Here is a 16,796-nt window from a genome sequence, read left to right on the forward strand (position 1 = left end):
TCAGATTTCAAGACGCAAAATTGGCTTTATGTCCCCACTGGGAGCTGTTCTTTAACAGAGAGCCTGGCGTCCTTGAGCAAGGCATTTATCCCGCAACAATGAAGGCGTGTGTTTTGTGCGCGAGACCCTCCGTGGTTCTGCATCCTTCCCTGTTGCCTTGCAGCTCGTCATTAGAATACAATGATAAAGCAGCAGAGGGGTAAATAATTGGTTATGCATCTGGAAGCTTTTTGTGCACTTGATGAATACTAAAAAAAAAAAAAAAGCATTTCCCCATCTGACAAGTCCAAAAAAAGAAAAAAAAAATGGGGGGAATAATTAATGATTCACCTCTGTTCTACTCACCCGTTTTTATCTAATTATCATATAAGACGCCGGCGCATGAGATTCTCTCAACCTGCCATCACCATCCAGGGCAGGAATTATTTAACACCTTAGACCCCTCACATGGGCGACCATTTGAAAGTAATTATCAGTAATGATCTGCTGGTGACTGATCTATTTTTACCTGATGATCAAACCAGATCTCATCTCAGATCTATATCCCGTGACATTCATTATAACCCCACAAGATTACATTCATCTCTGCCAACACCACCTGTCCTGCTAATGGTGTTTCATTCCTCACCCAGAGCCCAGTTCACATGTGAAGGTAAATACAAGAGGAAATACAATGCAGGCTCTTGTTCTCTGTCCAGGCAGTAAGTTGTTTGTTTGTTTGTTTTTTGTTTTTTTAAGGAAGAGCAGACAGTTTTTATTTAGCTTTTTTGGGATGGGGGGAGGGGGGGGGTTCAGGGGTTATCAGCAACAGTTTTAATACAGTGTGTTACTGTTTATTGTAAATCATCTGTGAAGCCAAGCTAGCTTAATAAGCAAATAAGCAAAAATGTTGACATATTGCAACATGTTCAAAACACACAAACAATGAAGAAGAAAGGGATTTCTGAATGAGCCGAATTGAATTTATACATAATTCAGTAGATTTCTTGTTTGGGTCATGTGGTTTCCCTGCAGCTGGGCTGTTCTGGTCGATGGTCTTCAAAACAGCAGACTAGAGGTCAACAAATATGCAGCCCTTTTATATAAAGTACCAAATACGATCTGAATATTATAGGTATTAATTAGATAGTAAAACCTGGTAATAGAGGGATAGCTATGCAAACACATTTTGATTTATTCTTATCAATAACCATTAATAAATCATGATAAGTCACAAGTGTAAAATTAAACATGGATAAATATATAAATATAAATGTAATCGTGTTCTTTTCCGCATAAACTTATATTTAAATGCATTTTTTTAAATTAAATGTTTAGAAATTCATGCGAGTAATTTATATCAAAATTATTATTTAATTTGTCGTATTTTCTAAAACAAAAAAAATACGCAAAACGCCGGATGAAAAATGGCGGTACAAATTATTCCTACGCGTGATCTACTTTTGAATTTAGATCGAGCTCCTTTAGATTAGATTTAGAGAAAACGTAGCGCTTTAGTAAAAACGCAGTCCGGCGGAGAGCGAGGCTTCAGCTCCCGTAAGCTGCTCGCTCTGCGCGGAGGAGTCGAGTCCCGCCGCAGAGCTGCATTTCCCCCTTCAAAGGGGAAAAGCAGACCGCAGAAAAACACTCTCTCACACATTCCCTTCCCTTGCTTTCCCTCATTGCATCTGTGTGCTCGGTTGTGCCCTGTTTTGTTTTTCCTCCCCGCCTTTTTTTTTGTTGTTGTTGTAGTTTTCGTAGTTCCTTACTTCTCGACGCTGGTGGAAGCGGCGTGTAGCGGCGCGCGGTCGATTCTCTAGCCGTGCTCCGCTTCACTCCGTGCGGCAGGCGAGTTGCCCAGACACCGCTGAGTCACCGGGACTCGGTCCTGTACACACGGAAGTACCATGAGGGAACTAAACCCTTATCAAACTACAGCTGGTTCTAATGCTACTAATTTGTGGAAGTTCAGAATTTCACGCATATTTTAACATTGTAAGCAAATTTATTAAATTATTTTATATTTTGTTTTTTTATGCTGTCTTAAAAAAGGAAGTTAGTCCAAGCATAATTAGTGACAAGTACAATTAAATTTGTAGGCTGGACTTTAATATGCTAGGCCTTTATTTAGTTGTTTCTGTGTTTATTTGTTGCTACTTAATAGGACAAATATTAGATTAATATTTAAACAGGAGTGTAAATAGTTAATTTAGTGGACCGTAGAGTGTAAATATGTTTAACTTGCAGTAATTTCTGGTATGTTTTAGTGTACATGTAGCACTTTGCAATTTTATTTTGGGGCATCAGGGCAATGGGGACGGTTTTACCGATTACAGACATGTAAATCTTCAGTATACAACAAACCCCTATGACTCAACTAAAGTTATCCCCATAAGTGAATTTATTGTGCATTGTATTTTTTATTTTATAGCCTCTTAGTCTCTCTCTATATGTATATATATATATATGTATATATATATATATATGTGTGTGTGTGTGTGTGTGTGTGTATGTATTTAATAAAACTACTATCACTGATAGATATGCAAATTATGAATATATGTAATTTTTAAAAATCCTTTCCATGGGTTTGTTCCTCAAAAATGACTCCAGGTGGTTTTATATTTGTATTTATTTTTATGTGAATGTGTGATTGCGAGCCGCGGGGGACAGAGGAGAATCACTGCAGCAGGAAAATACAGGCAAATACAAGCAGCCTGAGAATAAAGAGGGATGAGGCCGAGTCCTGCTGTTTCTCCTTGCCACCATTATCCCACAGGAGAGAGTCCTGTGGGGGGGCAAACACACCCACAGAAAAACACACACACACACACACCCACACACACACACACACACACACACACACAGACTTGTGTCCTGGGAATCTCCTCAGCTGTTTCTCCCCCACAGCACTCCCCCCTGCACCCTTCCCCTTTCTCCCCCATTGCACTGACAGCCCTAAACACCTCCACTGGCCGGATCTGGTTCCACTCGGCACCGGATCGGGGCCCCTGGCAGCTGACTCCATGTTCCTGGCCAGGATTAAGCCTCCTAATGGCAGCCACTCTGAGATGATTTACACGGCATTACTGTACACACCAGCGCCATGCTCGCCTCTTGCTAATGGTTTATTACACCGACTGGAGCCTCTCCCCAGCTTGTTGCTGCAACTCCAATGGAGATGGGGGCTGGGGGGGCCATTAAACAGGTTAACAGAATCAAGAAATATGTCCCAACCTGTGCAGGAATTACAGGTGGCACTTGAGGAACAGAAAGGGGAAAATTACAGAAACGTATTTGACCCTGCCATTTCTTTTTTGTCTGTATCTATACTAGAGCTTATCTTATTGTTTCAGGAACTAGTTTCTGAATATACAGAGCCAGACTCTATGGATGCTCATGGACCCAAAAGCACCAGAATTTGCACAAGACATATTTACAAAGGCACTAATTGTGTACACGCCAATAAAAGCCTTATTTATTTTATAGCTACACGTCCAGTGTAACATTTTTAATTTCTGCCTCTTGCAATCAAGCTAAGAAGTAAACTCTATGCGCGCTGTGACTGTTTGTTAGTAGACTAACAAGTCGAAATATTTTAAGAGTTGTCGCTCATAAACGAAACCTTACAACTCCCCCTTCCTCCTCTGCCCAATTTCCTAATTTGCCCCCCTAACCCCAGGCTGGTCAGTGTCAAGGTTTAACTGAGATCTTAAAGTTCATCCAGTTTGAAGTCCAGCTAATGAGCTGCCACGGAAAGCAGCAGAATGACCGTTTGAAGCATTTAGCGTAGCGCCCCTCCCCCACCTGTTACTGCTCAATTCTAAGTTCAAAAAGAACTATTCTAATTGTATTGATCTGCATGTTTCTGTCCAAGTTAATTGTTTTTTGAGTTCTACGTTCAAACTGTAGTCAGGAGAATCCCTACTCTACAAGCTCATTTAAAGATAACTTTAAAATCATGGCATTTATTTAGGTTTTTTCTGATTTCACCCTTTTTTTGTGCTCGTACATTTTGCCAACATATGAATGCTTCTCTGTCTGAAAGCCATATCTAGCACAAGTCGAAATGCAGGAAAAAACTAAATATCCTGTCGACTTCTAAGCTGGTCAGGAGGCAGTTTAACCTGCCCAGCTGTAAAAGTCAGGTGTGTTTGCTGCACAGAGGGGATTCCTCTGTGCCTGTGACATCACACACACACACACACACACACACACACACACACACACACACACACACACACACACACACACACACACACACACACACACACAACAATCAGCCCTACATTTGTTAAATCATCTCCCGACAACAACCGGGGCTTCGTTAGGGTTTGACTTTCTGATCAGGCACCTGGTGGGGCAGCGCACAGGGGTCCACCATCAGCTGTTAAACCCTCCCACCCCCGCAGAGGGGTCTCAGAAGATGTGGAGAGGGGAGAGGGTGGGTGATCGATGATGGCCACAGCGGCTCTGCTCTGTGTGTGTTTGTGAGGCAGGTCTGATGGAGAGAGGCAGGCGGGCGGGGAGGGAAAGAAGGGGGGTGATGCTGTTTAAACAGCCCCGCTTTGATTGACAGGGCCGGGGGAAAATGGGGGGTGAGAGGAGGGGCCTGAGCAAGTGCTTGGGTAAAGAGAAGAGAAAGGTATCAGAGGAAGAGGGGTGGAGGGTGGCTGGAAACTAAAAACTGCTGCTGAAGGGAGGGCGAAGGAGGAAAGTGGGCTTTTAATTACCAGGACAGAGGCAGATGCAGCAGAATGGTGCCCCCACCTCAACAGCACACAAGCAGATGTTTTTCCGTTTTTATTCTTTTTTTTCCCCCCTTACACCCTCCCAAACAGCTGGAATTAATCAGTTTCAGTATGTGTGCACTTATTAGGACTGAAAGCACACCTTTTATTGTTAAAGACACTCGTTTTTTTTTTTTTTTTTTTTTAGTCCCATCTTGATGGTTTCTGCTTTTCTCCCACTACAAAACAAAACCATGTTGCTGCTCCGTTCTCCGCCAAATATATAGGATGTTATATAAAAATAATTATATGATTATGTAGAGCAATAAATAAAATACATTTAAAAATTTGCTAACAAGCTGAGCCAAACATAGCTGATCACAAATAGTCAAAAGTGAAAATTTAAATTCAAAACAAAAAAAGTTAAGGATGTGTCTAACTTCAGCAACAATTAGCAGCAAGTAAGCAATTAGAATTTTTTTTTTTTAAATTTTACCAAAAAAACCCCCTAAGAGTACGGAAACAAAGCAAAAACAGTAGAAAAAAAAAATCAAATATTACGCATCATTAAATAATTAAATATTTACCACCTGTGGTGTATACACACACACACACACACACACAGCAGAGAACTGATATTTTTTATTAATCCAGAGGTTTTTCTGCAGTTTGGTTTTCAGCAGTTGTAGACAAAATCAGATCCCACTCCTCACTCAACGACCCCCTTCAGTATCCAGCAGCAGGAACCCATCAATTTCAACAAGGGTGTGTGTTTATTAAGAACAGAAACACACCTTTTAAAGGTAAAGATTCATTATGATTTTTAAAAAAATGAACATATAAATCTTTATAACCATTTTTGTGCAAGGCTATAACTCAAAGAGGCAAGCCATATTTCTATATAAAGAATTAAATAAAGCCTTACAGGTTAGGTCACAAATTTCATTTATTAAACATTATACATTTTATTTATTTATTTGCAATTTTATTTAAATATCACCTCTTATGATCAGAGAAAAAAAAGAAAATAGTTTAATAACTTGATATGAAATGGATTCAATTTTTTAAATGTCTATGCTTTCTATTTAAAAACATAAAACCCCATCAACGTACACTGTAAAACATAATTCAGAAAATTGAAAAAAAAAATTACAATTTCAAAAATTGCCTGAACATTTGTAGCATCAATTCTATCATACAAAAGACTAAAAACAAAAAGATTTTCTTAATCCAGAGTTTTTTTATTTTTTTGCAATTTGAAATACAATATGAGACCCCACTCCTCACACCACCTTAATTATTTTCCCACTTTTACAAAACTGATTGAAACACATTTGTGTGGACAAATGAAATCATAGTGCCCAAGTAAAAAATAAAAATAAAATAAAATAAAATTTGAGAAAACGGTGCAAACCTTAAAAACAAAAGAACCACAATGTCCCTGCACATATAAAAATAAATTAATACTTTTGTGTGTCCAGTCACTGTTAATCTTATTTTTTTCTGGTCCTAAAAAGACACTCTCACGCACAAACTTGAGGCTTCATTGGCGTCACGGCCAATCACAATCACTTATGTACACCAAACGGCCAATGAGAAAGGTTTATGTACACTTAACGAGGTAAAGACTGTGCCACCGAACACACTTCCTCCGCCCCTACGAGCAGCTATGTACACCCCTTTCCCCCGCTCCCCACAAATAAACCAACTATTAAATAGCTTCTAGCTTTTCAAACACGTGACACAGAGCAGACGTCATCAGAGGGAGTTTACAGCAAAATCAGACTGTGTTGGAGGTCAAAAACAAAAACAAAACCTGTATACAGTAGTACAAAATTATGTTAAATCGAAAAAAAAAAAGAAATATCAGTGAGATTTTTTTCTTTTAAAATATATAAATTTACACACAGTACACAAACACTCCAGATAAATAAAAAAACAACATAAAAGTTGTATTTTTTTTTCTTTTGAATATTAAAGAATGCAGCTGAATAAATTTTCCTCGTTTTAAGAGTTGGAAAGTGTTTCTATTAAATTAGGTGCAGCATAATCACCAGGAGCACTGTAAAAAAAAAAATTAGCAATGTAAAAAGAAACACAAAAATCTCACCCCCTCCCCACCTATTTGGCCTCAGGCACTTGTGTTTGGAGCCTGATCGGCCAGTCCTGACTGTTGTGTTGTTTTTTTTTTTTGTTTTTTTTGTTTTTTTTAAGCGACCGCCGCGGTCTGCCTTTTAGGTCCTGCTCGAAGAGGTAGGTGCAAGCAGGGGGCTCAATCAGGAAGACGGGGGGAGGAAAGAGGCTTTGTTTGCTGACAAGTGTGTGACCTCTTTGTTTTGGACTCCAAGCTACGTGGATTACAGCATCTCGAAACAAGCTGCCTTTAAATCTTGAGTTTTCTTTTTAACCCCCGTCCTGTGAGTGTCTCACATCCATGACTGAGCCCCCCCGTATCTGGCCCGGGAAAGAGACAGTCGACGGCAAGGCTACTGCGGTGACAGTGCGACGCTTGGCTCGCTGACATTAACGGATCTGCAGCGCGCAGAGTGAAAGAGACATTGGGAGAGAAGCAGCAGCCAGAAACATGTGGGGCAATTTTTTTTTTTTTTTCTCCTTTCACAACGCTGACCCGATATTCCCCTCGGGACTGCTGCGAGACAGATGTCAAACATACATCTGCTACTGTTCAGTGCTATTCCAGGGAAGTGTACTTTTATACTCATTCATGTATTGCTGCTTGTTTCCGTTTTTTTCTTTTTTTTTTTTTTTTTTTTCTTTTATGTGATTTTTAGGTTTGTAGGTTTTCTGTGCGCCAGCTCGGCTGTTGAGCTAACAGCTCTGGTTAGCGGAGGCCCCTGAGAGTGAAACATTGTGACAGAAATGAAGAGAAGAAGCCGAGAGGAGAGGAAACAAGAGTCAGAATTACGACAGAAACAATTAGCTTAAAACTTTCTTGGAAACTGACCTTTTAGACGATTCAAGCCAAACAAAACATGAGGAAAAAGAAAAACATGGATGCTACATGGTCAAACTAACTCATAGACAAGCGACTAGGAATATTAAATTAAAACCCAACTAAAGACATTAAGAACAAAGAAACAGTTAAAAAGAACACAACTATAAGTTAGACGGAAATAAATAGCGCAAGCACACACATACACACACATAAACAGAATCCAGGGTCAAGTTTTAAACCAGAAAAAGCTGCAGAACCGAAGTGAGCCGGCCCAGTTTGAGTGAGGGAAGGAACTCCATGAAACAAATGGTAACACTTTAACGTTTGCTCTTCTGTCCAGCTGATGGACTCTGACCAAAAAGTTTATCTTACAACTGTGCATATTTAATAAAGAGAGTAATAATTAAAAAATGAAGTAAAATCAATCAAAAACAAACAAACAAAAAAAAAGTGTCATGTCTTCTCTTGGCCGGTGATGCCCGCGGCTTTTTCTGTGACCCGGGGCTTTCCCGGCCCCGAGCTGTGTGTGTCGGTGTGTGTGTGCTGCAGCGCGAGAAAGGGGTTGGCGGCGATGGCGCCCTGGCTCTGCAGGTTGGCGATGGGCAGCTGAGCGCCGGACAGCGGCATGGAGGGCATCTGGGCCGTGGAGGAGAGGGACTGCAGCTGCTGCAGGTCCTGATGCTGCTGCTGGATCAGCTGCAGGAGCAGCGCCTGCTGCTGCTGGTCCTGAGTCGAAGAGCGGAAGGTTAAAGTTAAAGACATTTACGCCACGAACCCGGTCGGGAGAAATGGTTCCCGAGGGAGTGACGTACCGCCGACGACTGGGAGGACAGCAGCTGCTGGAGCTGATGCTGGAGGAGACGCTGCTGTTCGGACAGCAGGCCGAGCCGGGCGGCGCTGCGGGGCCAAAGGCAACAACGTCAGGAGAGAAACGTGAAGCTGCTGACGCAACACGCATGCACACCAAACTGTTTCTCTTGCTACAAACCAACAACACAGGACGCAACAAAAATGACGACTCTGCTCCTGTACAGGTGCATCTCAATAAATGAGAACATCATCACAAGCTTATTTATTTCACTTACTCGGTTTAAAAAGGTGTAAAAAAAACAAAAAAAAAAACACCTCATTTTTAGATTGCTTTCAAATATTCCTTTTATATCAGATGTGTGAAAATCGAGGCCTGGGGGCTAAATCCGGCTACCACAGATTTTCATAAATAGAACCGTCAAGATAATAGATCTGTGGTTAAGTATTATTTTACAAATCAAATTAAAGCGGTTCTATCTTATACTGCCAAACTACATCAGTGTGAGAGGACGTTCAAAATGATGATGATAATGATGTTTATCTCTGAGGACATGTGTGATCTTGATGTTTGACACACCTGTTTCAGATAATTAGGATGATTCTGACTTATAACTAGTGAAAACAAGAATCTGGTTGTTGCTCACAGCGTGGCATATCTAAGCCTTTTAGTGGAAAATTAAGTGGAAGGAAAACGTGTAGCGGATCAGGCGCACAATAATACAGAAATAACTGCAGGACTGACAGGACTGCAAAGTAAATGTTGGAAATGAGCCCTGATCAAGTGCACATATTGTACATTTCATGGACATTTCAGCTGGCAAGATTTCTTTTTTTTTTTTTTTATTGTGTTCATATTGTTTGTTAAACATATGGAGTTTTAATATCTGAAAGCCAAGTTCCATGTGTAATGAATCGATAAAACACGAGCTCATGTTTTCAAGTTAATAAGTGAAATAAATGAGCTGCTTGATAACATTCTACCACATTGAGATGCAGCTGTGCAGGTTCCTGTCTCACCTGCTCTTACTACCTGTTGAGCTGCTTCAATCCAGCATGAAGGCAAAAGGGAAGAAAAAGAGGAAGCTGTGAACTTCTCACCCAATAATTTACCCCGAAGACACAAACAGCTTCCTCGCTTGTTGAACGTTTTCAGAGAAACAAACATTTGTTTTGTGTATGACTTCATGTCTTCACAGGTGAGATCATTGTAGAACAGGAAGTCGGATACCTGCTGTTGACGGGGAGCGAGACGCCTGACGCTGTTCCTGTAGTGTGGGGGCTGCCGGGGCCCGCCGCCGGCGCCTGGATCACACCGTTCAGCGCTCCAACGATCCCGCCGATGCCCAACGCGTTTCCCGCGCCCAGAGCTCCCATCAGCCCGGCGACGCCGCCCAGCGCGGCCGTGGCGGCCATGCCGTTCAGCGCCGGCTGAGGCGGGCTCTGGGAGACGGAGGGCGAGGCGGAGAGCGAGGAGGTGGAGCCGCTGCTGCTGTGACCGCCACACGACGCGGTGTCCTTTGAGCCAGACACACACACACACACACGGCGTCATCGGGTGTTTAATGGCGCGGCGGTGCCGTGCTGTGTCCGCGTTCCTCTCCTTACCTGAGCTGTCACTGGTAAAGAAGAGTCTGTGGCTCCGAGGTGGGACCCCTTCATGTCACCTACACAAACAATCACAGCGTTAGCTTGGTTAGCCGCCGCACTAAAGTACTGATTCCCACTTTTACAACATTAAAGCAGCAAACTTTGACGTATTTTATTGAGACTTAGACCAAAACAAAGCAGTGAGCAATTATGGATTGAAAACATCTACAGATGAGTCTAGACTGAAAGGAGAACATCTGTCAAAGATTTTTTTTTTAAGTCACGGATCCTCAGTTGGATTTAGACGTTTACTTTAACTAGGCTATTCTAACAGAACAGAATCATTTGATCTAAATCACTCCACTGTAGCGCCACAGTCTTCACATCAACTCTCCTCAGCTTTCCAATAAAAATCCAATCCAACAAGTCAAACACGACATTATCTTAATTTAAATTTTACTGCTTTCGCTTTTAGGCCATAATCCGAGTAAGCAGCGCAACTTTATTCTGTCTTGAGTTTTTGTCTAACATCTCCCGGCTCCATTTCGTAGCTTGCTGTAAACGCGGGGTGAGTCAAGTGCAAGACGTCTGGGATCTGCGGTTCAAAGAAGTGGAGCTGGTGGAGCCAATCTAAACTCTACTCCAATCAGAACTTTGCTGTCTCCTACATTGTGACAAAATTGAAAGATGCATTCTTTTCCAACAATGGCACTCTTACACAGCATGAAAAGCTGGTTTATGGAGTGTATGATCAATAATAGATGTGCTGACAGACTATCCCACATAAAATCTGAAACCGGTTGAAATGGGTTTTACTTGAGTATGTCAGATGTAAATAGTGATTTAAAAAAAAAGGCCCAGAATTTTTCTTCCGCTTCACATTTATCAGCTTTATACATTCTTCATGTTAAATTTCCCTTTTATTGTCCTGATGAGCTGAAAAATAGGATAGGGGGTAAAATTAAGTTTCATTTTTTTCCACACAGTTCAGGAACTCTGTACATGAAAGTATTAAATATGAAGAGTTACAACGGTATGAAAACTTTTGTAAGGCACCGTAAGTCTAAACTGGTGTAGAAAGCAAATCTCTGTGTTAAAAACTCTCCAAGACTCTCTCTTTACATTTCTTTCATCTCTTGTAAAGACATATCTCCCAAAAGCCACTCTAACAAAACCGTGTGTGTGTGTGTGTGTGTGTGTGTTTACCCGAAGAAACAGTGCTCGGGGTGAAAGGCACTGATAACTGTGCGCTGAGAAGCTGGAGTCTCTCTTTCTTCATGGTCAGCGTTTTAATCTGCTCCTCCAGTCTCCTGTTCTCCTCCTGCAGCTGGTGGAGAGACTTCAACATGGCCACCACTGATATGAGGAAGAGGAGGGAAGACATTGTGTTATGGCATCTATGGTGCTAAAGTGAAACATAAAAAATTAAACACAGGTGGGTTAATGGTAGAGATTGTACATCAGGGTATCTGCAGGTTTCAGCGAGTCAAATTTAAGACTTGTAAGATCTTTCTAACGCCACCTTGATTGAAATCTAAGACCAAAAAAAAAAAAAGAATCTATAAATATCAGCGATAATATCAGGGTATTAGAAATTCAAATGTCAAAAATACTTTATTGATCTCAAAGGGAAATTAAAATAACTCATATTAATTCAAAGAGTCGTTGTAGGTTGTGATTGCTGCTGGCAGGAAAGATCTCCTGTAGCGGTCTGTATTACAGTGAATTTGAAGACGCCTCTGATTGAAGACACTCTGTTTTCCCAAGACAGTGTCATGAAGACGATCGTCAGAGTTATCCATAATTTTCTTGATTTTAAGAAGAATCAAAAATAGCATATATTGTGAAATTTTTTAAGTCTGTTTAGCAGTAGCTTTTGTTGCTCTTTACAGCTTTAACCGCCACAGGGCCAAGCTTAAAAGTTTTTTTTTTTGGACAGAATGATGCATCTGGTCAAGTATGGGATGGCAACAGAAGTGAGCCAGTGGCAAACACAAACATCATCTGGCAAACTAGAAATAAATTTGCTCGCAAAAAAAAATGCAAAGATGCCACATGGCTAGCTAGGAAATATATATTAGCAGCTAGCTAGCTAGCAGTAGCGTCATGACTCAGACTTTGCTCTACAGAAAAAAAAACTACATAGAATGTATAATAAATAGCCATGAGACGACAAAATTTAAGACCTGTGATTAACGAACTTAAGGCCACTGTAAATTTGTTTAAAGAATTTAAGACATTTTAAGGCTTTAAATTTGGATGCATAAATCTAGGACTTTCAAAGTCTTAAATTTTGCATCTAATTTATTTTCGATGCATAAATTTTAAAACTTAAGAATGCACAGCCACGCTGTGAATACAGTACGTGTGGTTGGACTGAAGAAAAATCTGAAAGACCAGCAGTCGGCCATGCTCAAGTATCCAGTGATTTATACTTTTCTACAAGAAGGTCAAAGGTCAAAACGAGTCAAAGTTACCCCGACGCACATTTAGACTCAAGGACGACGAGACGGGGCGAGGAGAAGGTCGTTTTAAATTGACGGCCTCTGCTGAAGGACAGATTTTCTAACAAGCAGGTTTTGCTGTCGCTTCACTTTTCCATTTTCTCCTCAGCTGTAGGAGAAGCGAAGGAGGAAGATGTTTTGCCTCCACTCACCGTCTCCTTGCGCTCCCTGCTGCAGCAGGAAGCTCTGCCCTTCGTTCCACTGCCTCTCCAGGAGCTGCTCAATGCTGGTGGCCACCGGGGGCAGCGTCTCCCCGCCGCCAACGCCACCGGCCCCTAGCAACCCCAGCCCTGGCCCAGGCAACGACCCCGAGGAGTCATAGCGGATCTGCAGGCCGCCAATGGGAGAGCTGAAAGGAGCGGGGTGGCAGGGTGGGGTGGAGAAAAAAAAGAGGGAGCGCGGAAAGGAAAAAGGAGAGATGGAGAGGTCAATAGGGAGATTAACGACCCAACATAAATGTCAGACAAACATAGACACTGCTGGCTATAAAACTACATCAATTTGTTGTTACAGTGGCCTCTAATGAAAAGGGGCCAGGCTCTCCGTCTGCGCGCGAGAGCTGGGGGGAAAGAGAGGGAGGACGCAGCGCGACGTCTCCGTGCGATAAATCTTGTTTGTTGAGACAATCTGTTGAGTGTGAAAGAGGGGAAACGAGGGACAGCAGGAGAGGAGAGGAGATGTAGCAAGAGTTTTGCACTTTGCTTTTAAAAGGTTAAACCCAGCGCTAAGGGGGAGAGGAGAAGAAAAAAAAAAAAAGAGAGAGAGAGAGAAAGAAAATGCATTTCTCAAGTCAAGAACACTGCGCAAATTAATCTAAGTTGCGGTACCACCACAGCATTTTACAACACTGCTGACTTTAAGTGCAGCGTTACTCATCCAAGTGTTACCAACCTCATCAGATGCATCAGCCATCCCACAAAGTGGAAGAAACAAGCAGAAATGCATCTCTGGGATCAATATCCCCATCCCGAAAGATCCACGAAAGTATTCCCAAAAGGAGAAGATACATTAAATCCTCCGACTGTCCGTCCATGGCTGATTTAAAACCGAGGAAAAAAAAACAAAATATCTAAGTGAACCTGAAGGACGGCTACCTCCTTTAGAACAAGTTATCGTTGGCTAAGAGAGCGAGAACTGCCTGCAGGGCTAAAAGCGAAAGAGGGAATGTGTGGAAGAGCGGACCGAGAGGAAGAGAGAGAGAAGAGGAGACGAGGGGCCGGCAAAGGGAAAAGCAAGAAGAAAAAGAGTGAGGAGGGGTGTGTGTGGGGGAGGGGGTGAAGTATGGGGGGCAGTGAGGAATGTAAATGGAGAGGGAGGGAAGGAGGATGTGTGTGCGTGTGTGTGTGCACTCACCGCGGGGTGGTCTTAGGAGAAGCTCTTATGGAGAAGCCCTGAGATCCGCTGCTGCCGTCTCCCACCTCCTGATCTGTGCGCGCGCACACACACAGGCACACACACACACACACACACACACAGAAAATCAATCAGACTTCTAAGAACACACAGATGTTAAGTTGGAGGCAGTTTGTTCACCAAAAAAATGTTTACAAAGGACGGTGAAACGGTTGTCTTCTGCCCTCCTGCTTTCCGCATTTTAAACAAACTTACAGCTCTTGTTTCTGAGAGGAAAAAAAATAATTTTACACCTTGTTTGATTGTAATATAATAATCTGATTCATTATTAAAGCACAGAAATAAACATTGAGCTGCAGGATATTTAAACATACATCAACCATATTTTATTGGTTAGAAGAGGTGATGGTTCGAAAACTGCTAAAAATTTTCCAACAAGCCGTTTCCACAGCTTAAAATCATTTAAATGAGATTCTGTGGGGAGTCTGCAATATGGTGCTGCCCCTCCCCCACTTGTTGCTGAGCATAGCAGGAAAGAAAGAAGTGTTGCTTTATCAAAATCGAAATTGCAAAATGATACAATATTCTGGAAATTCCTTTAATTTTACTCGGAGTTTATTACGATAACTTTGCTTCGGTTTATGTACCAAAATCTATAATGCAAAAAAATTTTTAGCACAAATTTACAACCAATAACAACCAAAATACAGGATTGTTTTTGGGGAGTTTCAATAGCTGCAACTTTTTATGCTTTAAATAGAATCTGATTGGTATTTTTGATGTACTTTGTGTTTATTTTTGTGAAAATGTCCTCGAACTGCAGGATAAAAATAATCGCATCGATCATTTTCAAGCTTCTAACGAACATCAATGGAAAAGACAAATAAAAGTTGATTATACAAGCATTTCTACTAAGTTCAAGACAATATATTCTTACTGCTTCTATAGCAGCGCCTACATTTATAACATGGATATTTTGGACACTTACCAATTTTTGACCCCAAGTTGGGTTTAGAAGAGACAACACAGATTTCATTTACCTCTGAAACCTAAAATTAAAAAATAAAAAAGGCACAAAATGTGCATTATTGTGATCCAGAGTGAATGCTGGGTCTTTAATCTTTAAGAGCAGAAATGATCTGGATCCTGATCATTTCCACCACACTGTGCTTCAATTAGACCACAAAGATCATCTAACTTCTGTTTACACTAAAACTGAAATCATTTGCTTTATGTTTTATTTTTAGATAATAAGAAAAAAACAAACTATATTTTCTGATCTGACCCTTTGCTCTTCTGTCAAGATTACAAGCATCTCCTTAACTTTCCATCTCTCCAAGACATGAGCTTTCATTCACTCTCTCTCTTTCTCACTCTACCTCTCCTCCCTCTGGGCCCCTGGCCAGACGCTTCTTTTCATTTTCCTCAGTCAGAGTAATGAATCACACATGCGCACACACTTTTGCATTTATACACTCGCGCAAACTCCCCTCTACTTAAGAAAGTCAAACCCCAGCTTTTTTCTTCTCTCTCCTTCCTCCTCCCCCCACCAGGTCACCATTTTTTTTTTTTCTTCCTCCCGAGTGCCGTTTCCGCCGTAACCCTTTCTGTCCTGGCAGCTCACGCCAGACGGGTGCCAAAGTAAACAGGCTACATACACGCATGCAAACACACACACACACACACACCTTGCATGACCTCTTAGATGACTCCTGCACATTGATAAAATTTGAAATGCAGAACAAAAGAAGAAAACATTCTTCCAATGACTGCAGAGGAAAGAAGAGATGTGGTTTAATGCTCGTTGTATCTGGAGTGAAAAGGTTCATGGATCAATCAAGCAATAAGAATAAATGTCCCATTAATGTTTTAGTTTATAAGCAAATAAGACAAGGATGTTTTAAAAGTAAAAGCTCGTCTGCTTTTGCGTTTATGTCTCCATAGTTATACAGTTGGAAATTATTCATGTTTTTTCTTGATGTCTTATAGTTTCGTAGCATTTTTAGATCTATTTAAATTACATCTTAACTTTCAGTGAAGAAGTGAAATAAGGTTGAATCCTTGAAACCTGCACAGTCTCTGAGTAAGAGACACACACACTCACACACACGGGCGCGCACACACACACAGAGAGAGAAAGAAAGGCCTGTATCCCCTGACATTCAGCCTGATTAGTGAGCTGACCTGCGGGTCAGAGTGGATCTGGCTCTGATGACTGGCAGCAGGAACCACTTCCTCCTCTTCACTCTTCATTCCCTCTTCCTCTCTCCTCTCCTGCGTCTCTACTCTCTGGCCAACCAGATGTCTCACGTCAGGAAGCGGCTACTCCTGCCTGCTAAAACCACTTCTTACTCGCTCTTTGCTAAACTTTTTTATCATGTAGTGGGGCGGGGGGAGTCGTTATGTCACAGAGACCCTCTACTCCCTCTTACGCATTAAAAAAAAAGAAAAAAATCCAAGAAATCTGCGGAAGCGCTGCCCACTCTGCATGGGAGGGGGGAAGGAGGAGCTTGAGACTATCAGTGACCCTTGACCTCACAGCGGGATCAAGAGGGCGTGACCTATGTATTATCTTCTTGTCTTTCCTTCACACACTCCCACGTTAGATATGAGGGTACCTGCTGGTGAGGCCTCGGACTGAGCGATGAGAGCCGCCATGCTGGAGTTGGGGTTCAGCCTGTTGCCGAACATGTGGGGGGGGGCCAGGTTGAAGACGGAGCCCGGCAGAGCCTAGGACGGGACACACAGCACAGAGCAGACATTAAACCATTTTTTTAAATAGTTTTTTTTTTTTTTTTTTATATTTACTTAAACATATAACTTGGATTTTTATGGGCATGTGTGTACTTGTATAAGCTGCATACAGAGAACCACTTT

At 41.7% G+C, this 16,796-nt stretch overlaps 1 protein-coding gene across 4 annotated transcripts in view; it reads right to left on the bottom strand.

Moving 5' to 3' along the window:
* Positions 1-5,333: 5,333 nt before the first annotated feature.
* The window catches only part of mllt10 (MLLT10 histone lysine methyltransferase DOT1L cofactor), a 46,153-nt gene continuing 34,690 nt past the window's right edge, over positions 5,334-16,796 (bottom strand). For all 4 annotated transcript variants that reach the window (XM_088001450.1, XM_088001449.1, XM_088001448.1 and 1 more), the window contains 8 exons: positions 16,538-16,649; positions 13,920-13,992; positions 12,719-12,915; positions 11,269-11,418; positions 10,081-10,139; positions 9,704-9,990; positions 8,478-8,562; positions 5,334-8,391 (listed from right to left, as the gene is read on the bottom strand). In XM_088001450.1, the coding sequence (XP_087857576.1) occupies positions 8,119-8,391; positions 8,478-8,562; positions 9,704-9,990; positions 10,081-10,139; positions 11,269-11,418; positions 12,719-12,915; positions 13,920-13,992; positions 16,538-16,649 (1,236 nt within the window). In that variant the 3' untranslated portion in view covers positions 5,334-8,118. The remainder of the gene's footprint in view (positions 8,392-8,477; positions 8,563-9,703; positions 9,991-10,080; positions 10,140-11,268; positions 11,419-12,718; positions 12,916-13,919; positions 13,993-16,537; positions 16,650-16,796) is intronic.

Source organism: Poecilia mexicana, unplaced genomic scaffold (assembly GCF_051168715.1).
Source record: "Poecilia mexicana isolate PSO_F unplaced genomic scaffold, ASM5116871v1 scaffold_20, whole genome shotgun sequence".
In the NCBI taxonomy this organism is placed as follows: Eukaryota; Metazoa; Chordata; class Actinopteri; order Cyprinodontiformes; family Poeciliidae; genus Poecilia; species Poecilia mexicana.